The sequence below is a fragment of the Pelodiscus sinensis genome, chromosome 9 (assembly GCF_052426305.1).
Source record: "Pelodiscus sinensis isolate ZL-2025 chromosome 9, ASM5242630v1, whole genome shotgun sequence".
Classification (NCBI taxonomy): Eukaryota; Metazoa; Chordata; order Testudines; family Trionychidae; genus Pelodiscus; species Pelodiscus sinensis.
In genome coordinates, this window is record NC_143060.1 from 1,443,812 (window position 1) to 1,466,041 (window position 22,230).

Sequence of the window (22,230 nt, forward strand, 5' to 3'; positions counted from 1 at the left end):
TGTAAGCAAGACACAAGAAGTCATTCTTCTGCGCTGATCATGCCTCTGTTGGAGTATTGTGTCCAGTTCTGGGCACCGCATTTCAAGAAAGATGTGGAGAAATTGGAGAAGGTCCAGAGAAGAGCAACAAGAATGATGAAAGTTCTAGAGAACGTGAGCTATGAGGGAAGGCTGAAAGAACTGGGCTTGTTTACTTTGGAAAAGAGAAGACTTAGAAGGGGACATAGCAGCAGCTTTTAAGTATGTAAAAGGCTATTGCAAAGAGGAGGGTGGAATTATTCTCTTAAGCTCTGAGGACAGGACAAGAAGCAATGGGCTTCAATTATAGTGAGGGAGGTTGAGGTTGGACATCAGGAAAAGCTTCCTGCCTGTCAGGTTGGTCAAACACTGGAATACATTGCCCAGGGAGGTTGTGGAATCCCCATCTCTGGAGATACTCAAGAGCAGGTTGGACAGACGCCTGTTGGGGTGGTCTAGACCGGGGTGGCCAACCCATTAAATGAAGAGAGCCAGAACAGCAGCAGAAAAAATGCAAAGAGCCGCACCAGAATTTTTTTTTGAGCAATTTTCGTTGAGCCGGGGACAAAACAGGAAGAGCTCCCCACCAGCCCCCAGAGTTGTTGAGCAAACAAAGAAAAAGGATTCTGCCCCTTTAAGACACATCAGGCTCCCGTTGGCCACCATCATCTTGGCGACGCCATTTTGCATCACCGCACCAGACGGCTCCTCTGCCCTGGTGAGCACAGGGAGCCGAGGGCAGGGGACTAGTTCTAGGGGCACAGGGGCAGCTTTGCGAGCCGCAGGGGAGGCTTCACGAGCTGCCCTTTAAGGGGGGAAGGGCTATGGGCTGGGCCCCCCGGTCTAGGCGGTGCTTGGTCCTGTCGTGAGGTCCCTGCCAGTCCTAGCAGGCTGTGGCTCTCTGATTCTCATCTGGAGCAAGGCGTTAGAATCTCCTCAAGGAGCTTTCGGTGAGGAAGGAGGAGCAGTGCGGTGGGCCAGGCTAGCCTGTTCTTGTCTGTCGCCAGGTGTTTGGCTGGGGGAGCGTTTGTGTAGCACCTGTTTGCTAGGGAGCCTTATGTGCTTTGGGAAACCCAGGCCCCCGGCAATGATTGGACTTGCTGGAGGTCGTCCATTGAGACTAAGATTGAACTGGGCTTAGAACTGAGGCTTTCCGACCTCCGGAGGGCAGGGGTGATGAACGGTCCCTGGCCGGGGAGCCCAGCTGCACTGGTGAGAAAGTCTGAGTGCCTTGTGCTTGAGAGAACTGATCCCCAGTGGTAAAGGGCAAGGCTAGTGCCGGCTTCCTCTCCAGGCACGTCACGGACTGCTGGCTTTCTGTGTTTCATAAACCCATGCCCATTAGCCGAGCGAGCGTGCACCCACGGCACCTCGACGGCAGGGCCCTTCCTACCAGAGTCTTTTCTTCCACCACGTGCCTTGAATTTCCTTAGGTCTCCTCCTCCTTTGCGCCGCGTGACTCAGACTCTCCTTTTTAGGAGTGTTTCCCTGCTGCTGTTGTGTGTTAGTCTGAAGAGGTTCCAGTGGTTTTGTTCGCATCTCAGCTGGTGTGTGCTATTGCATGAGGCTCGCTCGGAGACAGTCTCTCAACGGCTCGGTTTGGGGGTTTCCAGTAAGTGACATTTTGAAGCAACAGCCTCAGCATGTTGTTTTCGGAGTGATGCCCGCGGGTGCTGACGGGTTTGTCATTGGATCCCACTGGCGATGAGGGTTTGTGTAACAGCCACGCCTGTGTTCCTACTCACCAGCCCAGCGATTAATACTTTGTTGCCTTTGAAGCACATTCGTTTCACTGCACCTTTTCCTCAGGCAGGTAGCAAGATGGTGCCGGTGCTCTTGGAATGTGCGTTGAGTTGGTGGAGAACGCACGCGGGCAGTCTCATTCCTCCCAGGCTTTCATGCTGGCACCGGGAGCCTTCAGAGAGCGGGGCCTTAAATCACACTTCTCTGCTGAGCGTTGACGTGGACGCCTGTGAAAACACAAGCCCATAAAGGACGAGTCTCTTCTCCGAGCAATTAATAACAAGCCTTCGGCGTAGAGCTTGTTCAGCCTGAACGGAGCCACCTCACTGCATCCTCTTGTCACACGAAATGATGCCCCTCTCCTGGGCTCCTCAGTTGCTCTGTTGCTTTTGATTGTCTTGCGCTAATTGCGCAGCCGCTCAGTGTAGTGTGTGCCGGAGGAGTGCAGGCTGTTTGTTCGGCAGGCAGAGGCACTGGAGTGGAGTGCGCATCGGAGCCTTGTTAGCCTGCCTCTTCCATTCGTTAATATTGCCTGCCACTCGTGGGGCTCTAAATGGCCGTCTTCCTCTCACTGATCGTTTTCATTTGCTACGGCATTTCAGGGCCTCGGAGGGCAGTTAGGAGGCCTGTGAAATGTATAAAATAACCCTGATCATCCATCAAGAGTGGAACTGTCGTAAGGGCTCATCAGCAGACCGTTTGCCCTCCCAACAGCCCCTGGGTTGCAGGGCCGCACAGGCCTCTGCTCGGAACCCTTACGGAGAAGTGATTTTGAGCTTGGCGAGAGCCCTGGCCCAGGCGCTGAATGCACCTGTTGCCCCATGCAGTAGTGTTGGACGTCTGCCCCGCCCTCTCCGGGTGGTGCTGGTAGCCATGCGCCAAATGCAACGCAGCCCCCCTGCCCCACCAGTGTTCTGCCTGCAGGTCGATTCCCACCCAACAGCAGGCGGGGCGTCCCGACAGGTCTGCTCCTGGAGCGATAGAACCGTTGGGCTGCGTGCGTGTGCGTGTGCACGTCTGTGCGTCGTGCTGGCTTGTGCAAATAGCCGCCACGGCCGAGCCGAGAGCACAGCGTCAGGCCAGGAAGCACAAAGCAGCTTTGGGGGTTCTTGGCGAGGCCCTGAGAGTTGCACTGAGCTGGGAGGCGCTGAGGTGAGGGGCGTGCTAGCGAACCGGTGGCCAGAGAGGGTATTTCCAGCGCGGTGACAGGTTTATGGCCCCGTTTGTCACCCAGAATGAGCTGTTCCAAGGGGAGAAAGCTTTTGACGGATTGTGCGAGAGTTAACCTTACAGCTGTAATGGAACATATAGAAAAGGTACTTTCCACAATTTTTTGTTATTTTCAGAATATATTGGGCATCGTTTCTTTTCTCCCGCTGCAGCCCGAGTGATTGGACTTATGGCACTGAGGGGGCCTGGCTTTACGGGCGCAGGACATGAAGAACAGTGCCCATAAAAGGGTTTATGGTTTTCGCTATCGTTTCATCAAAGCTAGTCTTTGTGGGAAAGCCGTTGACACAAAGAGGCACCTGGCGAGTGTGGAGTAAGGGGTTTATTGGCGCCTGTTGGCAATGCCCTGCAACGCAGGCGTGTAGCTTTGCAGCCGGGCGAGGGTTGGCCCTGGAGAGCTCACTGAGCTGAGCCCTGGGGTGCCGCCGCCGAGTGCTCTGTGCACCAAGGACGGCTGCTCCCTTCCTGCACGCGGGCCTGTTATGCAGCGCTGCTCCCTGTGTCCCGCAGACTGACGCTGGGATGGGCTGCCCATGCCCTGCTGTGCTCCAGCTGGGGCAGAGGGTGGGGCCAGGTGTCGGCCCCTGGAGGAAAGCTGAGCTGGCAAATGAGCACAGGGATGAAAGGCTGAGCAGCTGCTGTGAATGGGGGTGGGAGCCGGGGGCCAGCGTGCTCAGAGGCGGGGGGGAGGGAGCCTTGCCCACCGACAGAGGAAACACGGTCGGGGGAACGAGGGGAGCTGCCTAGAGCAACCTGCAGCCACCCGCAGGCCCGCTGTCTGGCTCGGCCGCCGTGTGCTACCAGGGCCCGGCGGGTCCCGCGGGGGTGGCACTTGCTGCTGCTGGCCAGGGCTCAGCCTGCTGCGGTGCCGGGTGGGGTTTGCCTCTCGGATGGGCTCCTCCCTTTGGGCCTTAGCCGCCGCGTAGGAAGGGGCAGTGGCGCCGGGCCTCGGCGTGCTGTGGCCCAGACTCAGGCTCCAGGCCTGGCTGCGCTTGTATTGCCAGTGCAAAGACTGACACATGCTGGGACCACTGGGGTGGGCTTGCCCCGTGGCTGTGTGTGGGCAGCCCTCCGAGTGGTCAGCGCAGACCGTGAGAGCTCAGCGTTTCCCAGCCACGGGGGGGCCTAGTAGTTAAAAGACGATTAGACGTCGCCCCAGGGGGGTGTAGCTGGGAGCTCCTGTCCCTGCTTGTCCTGGACCTAGGGGAGAGCGTGCTCTGTGGAACTCCTCGCCTTGGAACTGACTCTGGGCAGTGAGAGTGTGTGTGCGCTCTGTGGAACTCCTCGCCTTGGAACTGACTCTGGGCAGTGAGAGTGTGTGCGCTCTGTGGAACTCCTCGCCTTGGGACTGACTCTGGGCAGTGAGAGTGTGTGTGCGCTCTGTGGAACTCCTCGCCTTGGGACTGACTCTGGGCAGTGAGAGTGTGTGTGCTCTGTGGAACTCCTCGCCTTGGGACTGACTCTGGGCAGTGAGAGTGTGTGTGCGCTCTGTGGAACTCCTCGCCTTGGGACTGACTCTGGGCAGTGAGAGTGTGTGTGCGCTCTGTGGAACTCCTCGCCTTGGGACTGACTCTGGGCAGTGAGAGTGTGTGTGCGCTCTGTGGAACTCCTCGCCTTGGGACTGACTCTGGGCAGTGAGAGTGTGTGTGCGCTCTGTGGAACTCCTCGCCTTGGGACTGACTCTGGGCAGTGAGAGTGTGTGTGCGCTCTGTGGAACTCCTCGCCTTGGAACTGACTCTGAGCAGTGAGAGTGTGTGTGCGCTCTGTGGAACTCCTCGCCTTGGGACTGACTCTGGGCAGTGAGAGTGTGTGTGCGCTCTGTGGAACTCCTCGCCTTGGGACTGACTCTGGGCAGTGAGAGTGTGTGTGCTCTGTGGAACTCCTCGCCTTGGGACTGACTCTGGGCAGTGAGAGTGTGTGTGCTCTGTGGAACTCCTCGCCTTGGGACTGACTCTGGGCAGTGAGAGTGTGTGTGCGCTCTGTGGAACTCCTCGCCTTGGGACTGACTCTGGGCAGTGAGAGTGTGTGTGGGCTCTGTGGAACTCCTCGCCTTGGGACTGACTCTGGGCAGTGAGAGTGTGCGTGCGCTCTGTGGAACTCCTCGCCTTGGGACTGACTCTGGGCAGTGAGAGTGTGTGTGCGCTCTGTGGAACTCCTCGCCTTGGGACTGACTCTGGGCAGTGAGAGTGTGTGTGCGCTCTGTGGAACTCCTCGCCTTGGGACTGACTCTGGGCAGTGAGAGTGTGTGTGCGCTCTGTGGAACTCCTCGCCTTGGGACTGACTCTGGGCAGTGAGAGTGTGTGTGCGCTCTGTGGAACTCCTCGCCTTGGGACTGACTCTGGGCAGTGAGAGTGTGTGTGCGCTCTGTGGAACTCCTCGCCTTGGGACTGACTCTGGGCAGTGAGAGTGTGTGTGCGCTCTGTGGAACTCCTCGCCTTGGGACTGACTCTGGGCAGTGAGAGTGTGTGTGTGCTCTGTGGAACTCCTCGCCTTGGGACTGACTCTGGGCAGTGAGAGTGTGTGTGCTCTGTGGAACTCCTCGCCTTGGGACTGACTCTGGGCAGTGAGAGTGTGTGTGCGCTCTGTGGAACTCCTCGCCTTGGGACTGACTCTGGGCAGTGAGTGTGTGTGTGCGCTCTGTGGAACTCCTCGCCTTGGGACTGACTCTGGGCAGTGAGAGTGTGTGTGCGCTCTGTGGAACTCCTCGCCTTGGGACTGACTCTGGGCAGTGAGAGTGTGTGTGCTCTGTGGAACTCCTCGCCTTGGGACTGACTCTGGGCAGTGAGAGTGTGTGTGCGCTCTGTGGAACTCCTCGCCTTGGGACTGACTCTGGGCAGTGAGAGTGTGTGTGCGCTCTGTGGAACTCCTCGCCTTGGGACTGACTCTGGGCAGTGAGAGTGTGTGTGCGCTCTGTGGAACTCCTCGCCTTGGGACTGACTCTGGGCAGTGAGTGTGTGTGTGCGCTCTGTGGAACTCCTCGCCTTGGGACTGACTCTGGGCAGTGAGAGTGTGTGCGCGCTCTGTGGAACTCCTCGCCTTGGGACTGACTCTGGGCAGTGAGAGTGTGTGTGCGCTCTGTGGAACTCCTCGCCTTGGGACTGACTCTGGGCAGTGAGTGTGTGTGTGCGCTCTGTGGAACTCCTCGCCTTGGGACTGACTCTGGGCAGTGAGAGTGTGTGCGCGCTCTGTGGAACTCCTCGCCTTGGGACTGACTCTGGGCAGTGAGAGTGTGTGTGCGCTCTGTGGGACTCCTAGCCCGGCGGTTTTTCCAGCACCCACCCGCCCAAAGCCCTGGAAAAGCTGGGGGTGCCCTTTGTGCCTGTGGGGGGGCACCGACTGGCAGCAGACATGCCCACGGGACGCGTATTGCGCGGTGCTGGGCTCTTTAGAGGCTGAGATGATTCTTTCCAAATGGCTAGTGAGGGAGGCCCCCTGTAGCCTGGTGCTAGGCTGGGTCTTCCCGGCACCACGAAAGCCTCTTCCTGTCGCGCTTCGTCTCAGAAGCCTTCCCTTGCCTTTGAGTCCCTCCTGCCCCAAAGAGGCCCCGGTCCGCGCCCTGCCCGGAGGTCTGAGCCAGGCTCCTGGAACCAGACTGAGCTCAGTGGGAGATTCCTTTAGCCCACGTGCCCGGGCGCTGGGGGCTTTGCAGATCACGAGCGTTTGTGCAAGGGAGTCCCTTGGATTTGGTGAAGCTTTAGTGCTAAGGCGCCACCCGCACGTGGGGTCCAGCACATCACAGGCTAGCGTGCCTTGCGCGGGAATTCTTCGCAAGCCAGCCAAGCCGGTAATGCTCAGCGTGGCGTTCAGCTCCCCCCACCTGGGGCTTTCAGCCCCCAGTCGGAACCGCTGCCTTCACGGCGCAGAGCGCAAGGCGTGGGCTGCGCGCCCGGGGAGTGCGTGTTGCTGTCCCGCGGCGTCTCGCCCCCTCCGCAGCTCCGGCTGTGCCGCGCTGTTCTGCGGTCTCTCCCGCGAGCGCAGGAGCAGTCTGTGTTGTCGGCTGCGGTTGCTTGTTGTCGAATGCTGTCTCTGGGGTCGTTCTCTTTAAGCCGTTTGCCTTTTGTCTTTGAAAATCAATGGGGAGCGACTGGGAAAGGACAAGTTTTCAGTGGTACCTTTCAGAAAACCCTCTTATGTTTGCTGCTGCCGGGGAGGTTTCTAGGGAGGCCGGGCTGGGACACAGAATACGGCTCATGCTCTTAATAAGCCTCAATAGCTTTTTCCCTTCGGAGCAGCCTGGCTGGCTCCGCATCCAAACACAGAAGCCGCGTTCTGGCCTTCGGTTTTGTTTACAGCAGATGTGGCCTGGCGCTGTGGAGCCTGGGTGTACGCACACGCGGGAAGTGTCGGGATTCTCCGCAGATCTTAGGCAGGGAGGGTTGAGATTAGTCGCCAAAGGGACCTCGTTTGTGCTGCTGCTGAGGAGCTGTCAAATGTATCTGCTGTGAGCGCGTCTCGGCCGGGAGGGGCGGTGGGAGGCAGGGTCCCGGGCTGGTGGGGTCGGCAGGTTGGAACGGTGTGCTGCTGAGCAGAAGGCCTCATTCCTGGAGTGGAGTAGCTGGGTCTCTTCTGCTCTCAGACTAGAGAAGGGTGCAGAGAAGAGCTGCACGTCTGGTGCTCTCCGGGCGGTCTCTCCGCGCAAGCGGGCCCCTTTCTCCTGCCTTTCGGGCTCAGCACAGGCCAGTGCATCTTGCCACTGAAGGGCGCCCGTGAGCGCCGGCCTGCCTGGCTTGCTGACCGCTGCCCTGGAGCTGCCTGTTCCTGCCTGCCTGTGGGCGGATGGCAGAGCCACCCACTCAGCCTTCCCTTTCCAGCGGGCTGGCTCTGTGCTCTGAGCAGGGCATAGCAGCCGCCCTAGCAGGCATCTCCTGGGCACCTCCGCTGCCTGCGCAGCCCGGCGGGAGCTTCCTCGTGCCCCCCCGGCAGGGCTCTGCACGGTGAGATGTCTGCTTACGTGTGCGCGTCCTAACAGTGCTTGGGGCGGGGGATTTGTACCTGGGCCCTCGCTGGGAGCCTGCCTAGGAGAAGGGGAAGAGGCTTCTTCCTTCTCTGGGCCGTTGGTGCCGTTGGGTTGTTTGTAGCGTGTCTGTGGAGCATTTGGCGCACCTCTGGCTCCGTGCATGCCGCCACACCCCTGCCGCTGGAGAGACGGAGCTTGCCTGTGAGTGAGAGTCATGAGCATGTCCCCAGGCAATTTGTCCCAGCAGAGTTACATTTCCAGGCAACCTGTGTGGAGCTTGTTAGAGGCCAGCGTGCACTGCGTGCTACCGGATCTGCGCTCTGTGCCGCTGCGGCATGGCCGGGGAGACGCTGGGAGCTGGCAGGAGAACGCTCACCCGTTGCCATGAAGTCCCCGTCTCCTCGGGCAGCACACGTGGGGCCCTACCAAGTGCATGGCCCAGGAAATCTAGTCTCGTGCTTTCACCCTCGGCTGCGCAGCAGGGAGAGCAGCGTTTGGTGAATTTAGGGTCCTGGCCTGAAAGGGATCACAGGCTTATGGTAGGGGGTTGCAGAGTTGCACCCTTATTCTGCGCTGCCGGCAGAGCTGGGCGGCTGGAGAGCAGTGCTTGTTGGCCAGGTCCCAGCTCAGAAGGCAGCTCTGCACCCGCTGCAGCACAGAAGTAAGGGTGGCAACACCCTACCATGTCAGCCCTCTGCACTGCTGCTGCTGGCAGCTATGCCTTCAGAGCTGGGCTCCCAGCCGGCAGCCGCCGCTCTCCATGGCCCAGCTCTGTAGAGCGCTGTCAGCAGCAGTGCAGAAGTGAGGGGAGCAGCACAGCAACCCCTTTATCCCCCAGTAACCTTGTGACCCTTCCACGGCCCCTGCAATTCCAGCACCGAGATTTCACATGTAAGTAGGTAAAATCGTTTAATGTACAATTGCTCAAATCTTATGGCCATGAAATGGACTAAAATGGAGCGTGAGTTTGGCAGGGCCTTAGCTATTCGCTGTGTGGGCAGGAGATGCTGCCACAGCACAGGGCACACGTGGGTGTGTGCCCAGGTGCAGCACATTGCGCAGGGGGTGGAAGGTCACTGCTGAGCACCACCCATTTTGCGGCGTGGGCCGCAGTGTGGCTCTAGGTGCGGGGGAGTTGGGCTGACGCTCTCCAGCACAGGCATGGATGCTGCAGCTTGGCCCTGCTGCCGCCAGGACTGGATCCCATTGCTGTGCACACTGTAACTGATGTCTGGTGTGTGTTGTCTCCCCTTGCAGAGGATCACCTCCCCTCCGGCTTCCCAACCATCGACATGGGCCCACAGCTGAAGGTGGTAGAAAAGGCTCGCACGGCTACTATGCTCTGCGCCGCCAGTGGCAACCCAGACCCTGAAATCTCCTGGTTCAAGGACTTCCTTCCTGTGGATACAGCCACCAGCAACGGGCGCATCAAACAGCTCCGCTCAGGTAAGGCCGCAAGGCAAGGGCGGCGTCCCTTCTCCATCGCGCCCCACCCTGCCATCTGGCTCTGGAGGCAGCGATGCACTGGACCCAGCCGGGTTCCCAGCGTGGTACACAAAGGGGCTCTTGGGCCAGTTTCCTCTGGCGGGATAGCGTGGCCTGTTGGGCAGAGCTGAGCGCGGAGAGGCCTGCTCTCCAGGGTGCCTGACAAGGCGGGGGAGCACCCAAAGAGACAGCCTCAGGCCCAGGGCAGGGGCAGACACTTCAGCGTCTGCTCACCAGGCGCTGGGATGTGCTGGGGGCGGGGGCGGGGTAGCGCCTCCCTAGAACAGAGCAGAGGGGCTGCGAGAGTCGAGGCTCCTAGCAGCTGGTTCATGGCCACATGCTGCTTTCCCTGGCCTCCTGCTCTAGCAGCAAAGCCGCGAGCAGCCAGGCAGCTGAGTAGCGACTGGCTAGCCTGTGGGCTTCACGCAGACAGGCCTGCTCCCCGACGCACTTCCTTCTCCCGCAAGCCAGAGGCAGGGCCACGCAGTGCGTGGTGCAGGCTGCTCCGCGGCACGAAGTGCGCTTGGGGGTCTCAGCCCGTCGCGCGTCTTCCTGCCCCCCAGCTCACAGCCCGCTGCAGAGCGAGAAATGGATCCTCTGGCGTAGTGCTGAAGTGCAGCCCCGCAGCTGGTTAGCAGTGCCTGGCACGGGCAAGTGGGGGCGATGACGGGAGCCTCCTGCCCAGACAGACCTTCGCTTGCCACCAGACAGTGCAGCCCGTGTGGCTTGCGGCGAGATACACAGGCAGCCGAACGGCACCGCCAGGACATTGCTGCCTTCTCTCCTCCGAGTGGGGGCCCTCTGCGGGGCCGTCTCTCGTGCCTGAAGCCGCCTGTAGCCGGGAGAGGGGTCGTTAGCCATCGCGCCCCCCTCCAGCCGCACGGAGCCTGGCACTCTGCCTTCCCCAGCATCTGCCCGTGAGCACTAATGACGCTCATCCATTCCCAGCTTAGGAGACCTCACGGCCACCTTTCGCTGTCCTGTCCCGCAACCAGGGCTGGATCTTGGGACATTTGTGCTGAAGGAAACTCTCCCCCCGCAGCAACGGTGCCTGTGGATCCGCGGCTCGCAGAACTCACTCACCCGCAGCAGCAGGCAGCCGTGTGCGGGAGCAAGGCAGCTCCCAGGCGCTTGCTGTCCACAGCTCTCCGTGGGCACCCGGCGCCTCTCTCTCCAGCGCAGCTCAGGGGCGGACGGAGTGCAAGAGCAAAGCGGGAAAGCCCAGCCAGAGGGCCCAAGTTTTCTTTCCTTTTTCCTGTTCTCGAGCAACGTCTCAATTGCATTTCACTGGGGATTCCAACTCTGGAATTTGGCTGCTTGTTGAAGACACTCTAATTACCAAGGGAGGTGTCAAGGGAACCGTTTAGAAATCAATGAGCAACACACAGCTCAGCCCTGGGAGAGACATTGATTAGACTCCAGTGGAGGAAATGAGCTTTCTCGACTCAACGCAGCAGACTCCCAGGTGCGATTGAGGGTTTGTTTTTAAGGGTAGGGAAGGAGGATGCAAAGCCAAGGTTGGGATGAAGATTTGCCCCTTCCCTCCTTCCCCCAAAGTAGGACTCAAGTAATTTACACCATGGAAATCCTGGGTCGTAATTTGCCAGCTGCAAGCTTGTGCGGTTGTTCGTGTCAGTACAATCTGAGCAAGAACCGGGCATGGAAAATGGATTCTGCCTCACCCACTGCCTCTGTCCTGTTGGTGGCAGGATAATAGTCAGCCGTCCGCCAGCTGACAGGAGAGACTCCAGCAGAATTTGATAGTGAAGGAAAGTTGCTTTTCAGAGGAAAATAAATGTAAACAAGCATTTCATTTGACAGTCCTGTTCTCCACGTAACGGAGTCCCTGCTCCATTCAGAGCACAATCGTCTGATACAAGGATCTCCCAGCCAGCCTGGTGTCAGCACAGTCTGTCTCAGCCGGAGCACAAACTCATTTAATGTAATGTGATTACAACTAATGAGACAGCCAGATGGACTGTAGTTAAAACAGTAAAGTCCAGACCTAGCAGACATGCCATTTTCTAACCACAGTCTCCCGCAGCACGGTCCTTGGCTATGTCTTGTTTTCCACAAGGACCAGAGTTCTCCCTCAGCTATATTGAATGTCAGTCTGACAATGCCAAAGTCTCTTCGGAAACCGTAACTCTCTTGTGAGAGGCAGGTTTTCCCTTGACTTCTCCCAGCTCCTGGCCCAGTCTGAGGACCTGGCACGCTAAGAAGGCCGATGGGAGGAAAAGGCGCTGTCCTCCAACACGCTTATTTCTAGGGGCTTCAGACAGAAGCTTTGAAGTAATGTGCCGTCAGACCAGGCATGCCCACGATGAGCTGTGCCGGCGGCGTCTAGCGCCCTTGTCTTCCTGTGACGGGGCCTGGCGAGCATGGGCGTTGGCAGACCAGTCGTCGCCTGAGGCGGTTTGAGCCCCAGAACACACTGCCAGCTGGAGTCTCTGTCAGAAAGAAAACTCCAGGTCATGTTCAGGGACCAGGTGTCTGGTTTTTGACGGGAACACCCGGTCGAAAAGGGACCCTAGTGGTTCCAGTCAGCACTGCCAGCCGAGCCGTTGGTAGGCCGGCTGATGGTGCTGCAGGGCTGAGGTAGGCTGGTCCCCACCTGTCCCAACACCCTGCTGTGGCCTGCAGGTCGGCTCCTCGACAGGATGGCAGGAGGCTCTGCACGTTGCCTGCTCTGAGCACCGGCTCTGCACCTCCCCCGGGCCACGGACCAGCCAATGGGAGCTGAGGGGCGTGGCACCTGTGGGCGAGAGCCTCCTGGACCCCACCCAGCCTAGGAGCTGGACCTGATGGTCGCTTTCGGAGTGCAGCGTGGAACCGCCCAGGACAGGTGGGGCCTAGCCTGCCTTAGCCTTGCTGCGCTGCTTCCTGGAGCCCTCCAAAGTAAGTCCGCACCCCAGCCCCGCGCCTCAGCCCCGTCCCGCTCCAGAGTTTGCACCCCCAGCCAAAACCCTCACATCCCCCCTGCCCTAGCTCCGAGCCCCCTCCCACAATCCCAGTCCATGCCTCAACCCACGGCACCATCCCGCACTCCAGTTCCTAGGCCCCAGCCAAAAGCCCCCTCTTGTACCCCACACCCCCAGACCCCAGCTTAGTGAAAGTGAGTGAGGGCGTGGGAGAACGAACCACCAATAGCGGAGGCATGCAGTGAGTGAGGGCAGGGGGCGGGGCCGTGGGGCTAGGGTGGTAGGTTTTGTGCAGTTGGAAAGTTGGCAGCCCCATGCATGTATGTCCTGGTGTCATTCCTGCCACTGGTCCGCAGTGTGTGTACATATTGTGACCGGGCCGGGCCAGGCCAGAGGGGTAGGAGGGAAATACATTAGCCAGAGATTGAGTAAGTCTCCGTTCCCAGGGTAAACTAACAAGGGCTAACTCAGAACCGGTAGGAACTTGCCAGAATCAGGGCAGTTAAGCTCCCGGAGGCAATTACGGCCTCCAGAGCCAAGTGAGCCAGGCTAGTTGGAAGACGTGAGGCCAATTAAGAGCGGTTCCAAAGGGCTCCCCTGCCGTTTGTTCGGTGGGCGAGGCGCTGAGGTGACAGAAGGAGCTCGGAGGAACAAGTGCATGTGGGTACAGGGGGTAGAGCCGAGATAAGGAAGGTGTGGGAAGTAGCCAGGGGTTTGTAGCTGTCAGGCGTTGGAGACATTTACAGGGCCCTGGGCTGGAACCTGGAGTGAGGGTGGGCCCATTCCCTCCATCACTGCTCCCCATTTCCATTCAGGGAGAAGTCTCTTTGGAAATAAATGGGGTTTTTCAGCCCTGTATCATTTGGAGAGTTCTCCAAGACCGTGGAGTTTGGTTTCCCCTGTTCCTCATACTGGCCAGTGGTGAGAGGAGCTCAGCAAAAAACAAGCTGATGCTCCCTGTGAGCTGCCTAAATTGAGGTCTGCTGTGAGCCTCTGAGGCAAGCAAATCCGCCCCAAAGCACAGGACCCACCAAGGTTGAATAGGAGCTTCAACCCAACAGTACGGAGTTCAACCCAACAGTACGGAATTCAACCCACCGTGGCGGAGTTCAACCCACCATGGCGGAGTTCAACCCAACAGTACGGAGTTCAACCCAACAGTACGGAATTCAACCCACCGTGGCGGAGTTCAATCCATCAGTACGGAGTTCAACCCACCATGGCGGAGTTCAACCCAACAGTACGGAGTTCAACCCAACAGTACGGAATTCAACCCACCGTGGCGGAGTTCAACCCAACAGTACGGAGTTCAACCCAACAGTACGGAATTCAACCCACCGTGGCGGAGTTCAATCCATCAGTACGGAGTTCAACCCACCACAGCAGAGTTCAACCCAACAGTACGGAGTTCAACCCAACAGTACAGAATTCAACCCACCGTGGCGGAGTTCAGCCCAACAGTACGGAATTCAACCCACCATGGCGGAGTTCAACCCAACAGTACGGAGTTCAACCCAACAGTACGGAATTCAACCCACCGTGGCGGAGTTCAGCCCAACAGTACGGAATTCAACCCACCATGGCGGAGTTCAACCCAACAGTACGGAGTTCAACCCAACAGTACGGAATTCAACCCACCGTGGCGGAGTTCAGCCCAACAGTACGGAATTCAACCCACCGTGGCGGAGTTCAGCCCAACAGTACGGAATTCAACCCACCGTGGCGGAGTTCAGCCCAACAGTACGGAGTTCAGCCCACCACGGCGGAGTTCAGCCCAACAGTACGGAGTTCAGCCCAACAGTACGGAGTTCAGCCCACCACGGCGGAGTTCAGCCCACCATGGCGGAGTTCAACCCACCACAGCAGAGTTCAACCCACCGTGGCGGAGTTCAACCCAACAGTACGGAGTTCAACCCACCACGGCGGAATTCAACCCACCACGGAGGAGTTCAGCCCAACAGTACAGAGTTCAACCCACCACGGAGGAGTTCAGCCCAACAGTACAGAGTTCAGCCCACCACGGAGGAGTTCAGCCCAACAGTACAGAGTTCAGCCCACCACGGAGGAGTTCAGCCCAACAGTACAGAGTTCAGCCCACCACGGAGGAGTTCAGCCCAACAGTACAGAGTTCAACCCACCACGGAGGAGTTCAGCCCAACAGTACAGAGTTCAGCCCACCACGGAGGAGTTCAGCCCAACAGTAGGCCCAAGATCTCTTGCCTGCCAGCTGGACAATCAGTGCACAGGGCAAGGGACTTGGATCCTGCCTGGTGGCTTCGTGCTGGATCCCCCGGTCGTCGGCAGGTGTTGCAGGAGGGACGCCCCGTCTGCACTGGAGAAATTAACCGTTTGGAAAGTGGTGCTGCTAAGCTGCTAGCGGCTGGCGGTGCCGGGTGCCTGCAGGCTCTGAAAGAGGCTCACGCAACCAGGAGCCCGTCAACACCACGACTCCAGCGGATTTTAAACCGCGCTAGCTGAATTGGCTTTCAAACTAGTTAGTGATTTGGAGACAACTTCCCCCGTGCAGACCAGGCCTGAGCCTTCCTGGTGACACCCAGGAGCTTGTATTGGGCGTTAGGGACCCGAGCAGCGACCCTCAAGCCCCGCCCCAGAACCTGAGCCCCCCACCCCCTGCCCCACTGCCCAAACGCCCAGAGCCTGAGCCCAGCCCCCTCCCCCCCAGCACCCAGAGCCTGTCATGGTTGCTTCCCGTTGTTCCTGGCGCTGAGGAGGGGCGGGATGAAGCCGGGGGAGGGAGGGTGGAAGGTGCCTTCCTTGTCCTGCTCCCGGCTGGGGGGAACCCTACGAATTCCAGATCTGCCCCGCCTAGCCCGGTGCCTCGCTCCACCGTGGGGCAGCTGCCTGCTCGGTCTCCCCGGCTGCTGCCCGGCGTTGCTAGCCCACGTGGGCTCGCCTCCCAGGGGCCCCCCGGCCAGCGGTCACCTGGGGTTGGCTGGAGCCCTGGAGCCGCGCCGCTGCGCTCGGCCGCCCGAGAACGTGGCCCTGCGAGGAGCCGCTCTGTCAGCTCCTGCTTGCATGGCAGTCGGGCCCCAAAGCCCCTGGCCTTGGGGGGCGGGGGGCAGGAGCCCAGAACACTACAGCTTCCCCGCATCCCCACCGCCCGTGTGGAGAGTGGCAGGAGCCTGGGGCTCTGCCAGGGCCAGGGCGTAAGCCCGGACTCCAGCGGGGCAGCTGCCGAATGGCCCGTCCAACGGGGCACAGGCCCCAGGTGACGCGTCAGCTCCCTCAGCAGTGGGCCTGGCCAGCAGCCAGTGCGGGACTCAGAGTCCCTCTTGCAACGCTTGTGCCAGGGCTGCCAGCCAGCAGGGCCCCGCACGCAGCAGCACCGGGCGGTGGCGGTGGGGGCCCTCTGGTTCTCCCGGCCCCAGCATCGGAGACGGGCTGAGCCGTGCCTGTGAAGGTGCTGGACGAGAGCCCTACGATGAGTCCGTGCTCCTAGGCCCAGGCCACGCAGCCGGCTCCGCCCTCGGTCCCAGCGGCAAAGCCGAGTGCTGTCCGCACGGGGCCCGAGGGGGGGCTGTCCGAGCAGCTCCTGTGGGGCGGGCTCAGCAGCACGCCGGCCCGTCGGCGCGCACAAAGGACCAGCTGACAGCTTGGACCTGGGCTGCCCCGCGTCAGACGCCCTCTGGCCCTCCCAGGATACCCTGCTGGCAGCTTCCTGGCCTGAGGGGCGCGAGGGCAGACCAGCCTGGCCTGGTCACGTGGAGCGTCCCCTGGGAAAGGGCTCTCGGGGCTCCCCGCACGCGTTCTCCGCAGGGGCTGCGTGACCGTCGTGCGGCTCAGCGCGGGCCGGGGTTGGGCTGTGATGCAGGAAGGGGAGCAGGTCGCCACGGCTCTTGCTCCTGGAGCCGTGGAGACAGGCAGGCCAGAGAACAGGGCCCCGCTGTTGTGCTGGGAGACTTACCAGCTGGAGTTAGCAGAACCCTCGAGCCCCTCCGGCCGGTCCGTGCCTGCGTGGAGAGCGACCCTCTGGCTGGGCAGAGAGAGACCTCGGCTCCCTGCTGCGGCCGGGGGGCGAGCAGGTGTCTGGCGCTCACGGGCAGCCGGAGTTCCCGAGAGGGGGGCAGAGGCAGCAGATGGCCAAGGAGAGATTCCCACAGCTGCAGGCCGGTGACCCCGCCATCGGGCGAGAAGGGAGGCCCGCGGCCGCGGAGGAGAAGGCGCCAGTGAGCAGGGAGAACCAAGGTCCGTGCTTTAAGCCCTTTTTCAGAGGCACCTGAAACATGCTTCAAATCTGCCTCCTTTGTGTTTACAGAAACTCTCTGAGTGTCTGTGTGTGTTTGCCGGGGGGGGGCGATGGAATGGGAGCGGTTAGACGGGCGTGTGCATCCTGCTATTGATGAATCCGTGCACCCCGAGCTGACACGCGTCCTGTTTAACCCTTTCCTGTCTCTTTCAATTCCTCAGTTCTCTTTGGTAAGTGCTTGGGATTCAGGTCTTACAAATCTGCATCAGACCCGCACCTACCCCGAATTGCCTGCAGATGAGTTCTGCATGGGCTCTGCCTCGCACTAACAGCCTTCCTATGTGCCACATAAGACCAAGGGGACAAAACCACCAATTCGCCTCCCTGGATCTCCGCGCGCTTGGATCTGGTTTTTGTTTATTGCCCACGTAGTAAACTCGGGCAGTTACTAGCTGATGTGTCACATGCTAATCGTGAACCCCGTTGTAAAACGACCCGTTGCTGACTGCAGCAGCACATGGAATTGACCTTGGCACCAAAAGGCCTTCTGACGATGCACCGCAGCACTGCACGCAGAACTGATCCCTGCCCCTTAGAAAGGGGTCGGGATTCTTTCCTCTACCTGCCACCCAAACTAGGCAGAGAGGAGGCGGCCTGGCTGGGGTGCTGCTGTGATCAGCAGAAATTCTGCAGTTCTTTCTTTGCAAAGGTTTCCTAGGAGAAGCTAGTTCTTCCTGGCGCTGATCTCCACGCCAGAGGGAAGCGCGTTCGGGCTCGGCACGCGTGCGCTCTCGCCGAGGGCGGCTTACAAGTGGGTTTGCGCTCCCCTCACCTTATTGAATGTCTGTAATCGGCCCCACTGGTGATCGTGAGCTGCAAGCCGAATGTGCCCCACGCCTGTGACCCTCGCGTAGCGCCACCACCTCTCTCCGCACTCACACTGCACTGTCCCCCCGGGCACGGTCCCCTCCAGCGTCTCCTGCTGGCATAGCGGGCAATGCGTGCAGGTAGGCCCGGCCCCGTGCCCCTCGGCGGGGGCTCGACACTGTGCAGTGGGCTTTACTAACACCAGCGTGTCCCTGTGCCGTTACTGCACCCCCGTCTGGTTTGATTGGCTCCTGTCGCGCGGAGACAAATTCTGGCTTTGAAAACTTTTTCTGCTTTTAAGTTACAATTTCCTTCCTTTCCTCCTTGTACTAACACTTCTCTCTGATCTTATTTGCATTCAAATTACCTCACCAGGTGGTACACCAATCAGAGGTAAGAATGCTGGAATGTGTCACTCACTCCATTTTCTGTCTGCCCTCCTCCTTCTCCACCAGTGTTTCTCATCCAGCTTTCTCTCTCGCCCGACTCTGCCAGCCCCTGGCCCATCTGCACCCCGGGGGCGGGGCGGGGGCGGGGCGGGGCGGTTCTGCGCGTGACTCCGTCGCAGTGGTGCTCTGTTGAAAGGGGGTGACGCCACGGAAAGTTTGCAAAGTGGAACTTCTTCCCAGCGGGCTCCTCCGGCGCCTTCGAGAACTCTCTGAAGTTCGGTACTGCCCTGCTGTGGCGGGGGCGCGGGGAGTTTTGATCTGCCGGGTGGTGTACGTTTCAGACTAACGTTTTCACAAGAGAACAATCGACCCTTTTTCATTCTGCTGCAGACAGGCATGAAAATCTAATCAGCTGAGGATGAAGTCTGGAGCGCTCAGGCAGGTCTGGCTGGGACACAAGCAGCCCCTCGGCTTGAGATCTTTCCAGTTGGGTGCCTCTGCAATGTGGGGGAGCAAAGAATCCGCCCCTCCTCAGGGAGACCCCGAGCCTCCCCGTGCGCCCAGAGCCAGGTGCACTGCATTGTCGCAGAGAGGTCGGTTTTGAGCAAATGAATCTGGCGGCTCTGAGCCTTCATTAAACCCACCTTCAGTTTGACAGCCCAGCGTGCACCGGCTTCGGCTAGCTTTTCACAGCCTGTGTGCACCAGTAATGACTTTCCAACTGGCGGGCTGTTTTTCTAGCCTGCCACTCACAGGCCTCCCTTTCGATTAGCGGGAGCATGCTAGTCTGTGGTGGGCGGGAAGGCCTCCGAGTTCTCTTGTGATCTCTGTTACTACTGTTGACTGACCCCTACATTTCTGATGGAATTATTACCCCTCCAAATTGATACAGTCTCATTTGTCCAGTGCGGCTCCTTTCCTCCTTGACACCCTCCACTGAATCACCGCGGGGAGCTCGTCATTGGCTCTTTGGAACTGGTTCTGTTGCTGTGGATTAATGTTTTCAGCGCCTGTGAAGTGAGTTCAGAGCAAATGCGAATTGCTGCTTCGTGCGTATTTGCATCGTTGCCTGTGTGCATATCTGGGTCAGAGAAAAAGATTGAAACGATTTATTTCCTTCTAACAAATGAATGGGCGGAGGTGTGTGTCGTTCCTGCCTTTGGGATGCTGCGAGACAGACAGCTGCGATGCTCCACGCTCCTTGCGCTATTTCTTCATCTCCACTCCTGTTCCAAGCCCTAAAAGGAAGGGACAGATTGAATGGCAAGTAGCTGAGTGCGCCGCGCTCCCAGCGCTGGGCACACAGCATGCTGCGCTTCCTGGGCCTTGCCTCGGACAGCTGTCTGATGACATTAGTGACTCAGCATCAGAACGGTGTGGATGTTCCAGTCCCCTGCTTGGGAACCCACCATATCTCTGTACTAAGAATCATCCATCTCATAAAGCATACACCCCTCCCATTCGAACCCTGACAGGCCTTTTACGAATGTGCTTGACGTTATTTGCAATGTCTGTGTCCTGTCTGAGTGTCAGCGACGGCATTTCTGGGGGGGGAACCAGAAGCCACGTGCCCTGTTCTGCCTTTCCCTGGGGCAGTACTGCTAGCCTCAGGCCTGCTGTGCAAAGCGGAGCTTGGGGCGTTTCTAAGGATGCCAGAGATTAGATGAAGGGAGAGGTCACCTCCACTTAGGTGGCGGTTCTGCCGTGTTCTGAGCCCTGCCGCAAGGTAAGTTGGCTGCCTCTCTGGAGTCGGTGGGCCGGGTGGGAAAGGCGAGCCGGCCCTGTGTGGGCCATCCGACGGGGCTGGCTAGCCGTGGAACTCCCCGAGGTGAGCTGGCTGTGGGAAGCAGCCTGGGTAGTTCCGGATGTTACAGAGGACAGGTCCAGATTGCACAAAGGGCATTTGCCGGGATCGGCGCATGGGCCACAGGCAGGGAAGGTAGGAAATCCCTTCGAAACAGCCCCCAGGAGCCAGGCTGAGCTGCATTTCTGGGACTAACCTTTCCCTTTGGTCCTGCCGCTGTTGTCTGTGATTGCTCAGCCGCAGCGAGCAGTGTCCCTTCGCTGGCCGCTGCTCTTAGCGCTAGGTGCTCGCTCTGCCTTTCGGCAATGCCCTGGCGGCCGGCCGGCCCCGAGCCCTGTTACACGCTCCACAGAGACATGGAGCCCACGAGCGGCAGGCCTGCTAGGCAGACGGACACATGGGGCTGTGGAAGGACGGCCGCTCCGGGTCAGAGGCTGTGGTGCCTGGCCCTCCGTGTCCAGGTCTTCCACAGGGGGGCTGTCGAGCTGAATCCAGTTTCAGGGCATCTCTGGGCTCTTCGTTCCTGCTGCAGGAGCAGGAGTTTCATGGGACTATTCGTGCAGCGGGGGTGGGGGCAATGCCAGAGACAGCGAGTGGGCCCTTGGCGTTCCCGGCCTGCCTTTGGTCCGCACGGCTGCCGCAGGGACCCCTCGAGTCTGGTGTGCGAGGGCGATGCAGTCAGGAGGTGCTGCCCTGCGTTCCTCTTGTGGGTGCCTGTGCTCTGGAGCCTTTCTGCTGGGCCCTGGGCTTTGCCTAAGACGTGGCCTGCGATGGCAGCGCGGCCGTCGGCAGGGAGACGCGGGTCACTCGCTGCTGCATTTGCTTGAAGACTGATGTCCCGAGAGCCACGCCCATCAGTGTCCCCAGTGAGAGCTCACAGCTGGTACTGAGCCCCGAAGACTTTGAGGGCCCTGTCCAGGACCTGGCCCTGCAAGATCCAGTCGTGGCACAGCAGACCAAGCGAGCCGCCGCTTGGCCTCCATCCCCCCTCCCCCGCTTGCCCACGGGCCAGTGCCATCACCAGCGGTCGCTCGGGCGTGTAGCCGAGTCCCGGTGCCCGGCTGCGGCGCCAGCGTCCACGCCAGGCCCCGGCGTGCCAGTCATCGGGGCCGGGACGCGATGCACTAACAAGACATGATTGTGGCAGATGAGTGTGAGCTCGTTTGCGTAATTGGCGCCTGCGATGCCTCGTGTGGGCTGGGGGTGTCTGTCTGCGAGGGCCAAGCTGCTTCTTGCTGCCAGGAAGGGCCTTTCTGGCCACGTGGCTCCCCTGCGCTGGTGTCCCTGGACTGCTCCGGCGAAAGCTCCTGGCGAGCAGGGACCCTGCAAAAGGGGTCTCTGGATGGGAGGAGGGCCTGGATTTCCAGTGGCGCGGGCAGGGAATCCCCTCTCGGAGCAGGGCCTCTTCGGGAGGGCGATGCAGGGGCCAGGCCTCAGCACCAAACATCTGGCAGGGAAAGCCGCTTGGGGGGCTGCGGCCAGGGAGTTGGGGGCAGAGCCGGGGAGGAGCAGGATCACAAGGGGTCTGTCTAGACCACAAGCCGCTCTTTCGAAAAAGCAATTTGCATTCAATAGCGCCGTTTCTCAAGCGAGCGCTTTCAGGAAAAGGCGCTTTTCCTCGTCAAACGAGGTTTACCGCGATCGAAAAACCTGCCGCGTTCCTTCGATTGACTTTCGACAGAACGCGGCTGCAGTCTAGACACGCCCAGGGATGCCCCACGGGATTCTGTCGGCCTCCTGTAGACCCGCTGGCTGAGCACGGCGAGGGGCTGAGTCAGGAGCTGGGATTTCACACCGGGGCCGCAACACGCCCTCGCGCACGGCTGCGGCGTGACTCCACCGGCTCCTGGCCTTGCCTTGTGCTCTTGTCTGTGTGCCCTCGTGGCCGAGCCCCGCGAGTCCCCTGCCAGCAAGCTGGGGTGTCTGGGCTCCGCTGAGCGGCACTGCCCTCCGGTGGGTGCCAGGTCTCGGCTGGAGCCGAGAGTGAGCTGAGCCCAGCCCAGGCCTTCCCCGGATTCTGCTGCTTCCAAGCACGTCCCAGCCGCTGGTGGGCCCCCCCCGGCAGAGTGCCTGCGTGTGGCTAGCCGGGGCCCGGAGCTGCCATCCACGGCCCAGTGCAGGGAAAGCAGCGGCCGCATGCCTGTTCCCCCTGCCCCGGAGAGCCGCTCTCTGCTGCGCTGCCAGCCCCGGGCTGCGGCCGGCTCAGACAGCAGCGCCTCTGCCGGCCGCCCACGGACAGAGGTGGGCTGCGCGGGGCTGTCCTGCGGCCTGACGCTCCTTACCCGTGTGGGCCGCTGCTCCCTGCTGAACTCTGGCTGGAGGGTCCCCCGGGCCGGAGAAGGGCTGGCAGAGGTACCCTCCGTACGGCAGTGCCGGGGTGTGGTTCGTGCTGGGGCTCCCCTCCGGGTGTGGGGCTTGCTGGGACAAGTAACCCCACGCGGATCCTCCGGGGGGCAGGCGCTGCCCGGGGCAGTGTGTCCCCGCGGGCCACGGCCGGCTTTGGCAGGGGTTGCGCATTCCCAAGGCATTCCGTCCAGCGGGCGCGCTGAACCTCGCTGAGCGGCGGCACAGGGCCTGAGCGCCAAGGCGATTCCCCTCCCGCGAGATCA

General features: G+C 60.3%; 1 protein-coding gene across 10 annotated transcripts in view; it reads left to right on the forward strand.

Moving 5' to 3' along the window:
* PTPRF (protein tyrosine phosphatase receptor type F) overlaps positions 1-22,230 on the forward strand; it is a 572,086-nt gene that overhangs the window by 443,340 nt on the left and 106,516 nt on the right. For all 10 annotated transcript variants that reach the window (XM_089780368.1, XM_089780367.1, XM_089780372.1 and 7 more), the window contains one exon: positions 9,206-9,394. In XM_089780368.1, coding sequence (XP_089636494.1) covers positions 9,206-9,394 — 189 coding nt within the window. The remainder of the gene's footprint in view (positions 1-9,205; positions 9,395-22,230) is intronic.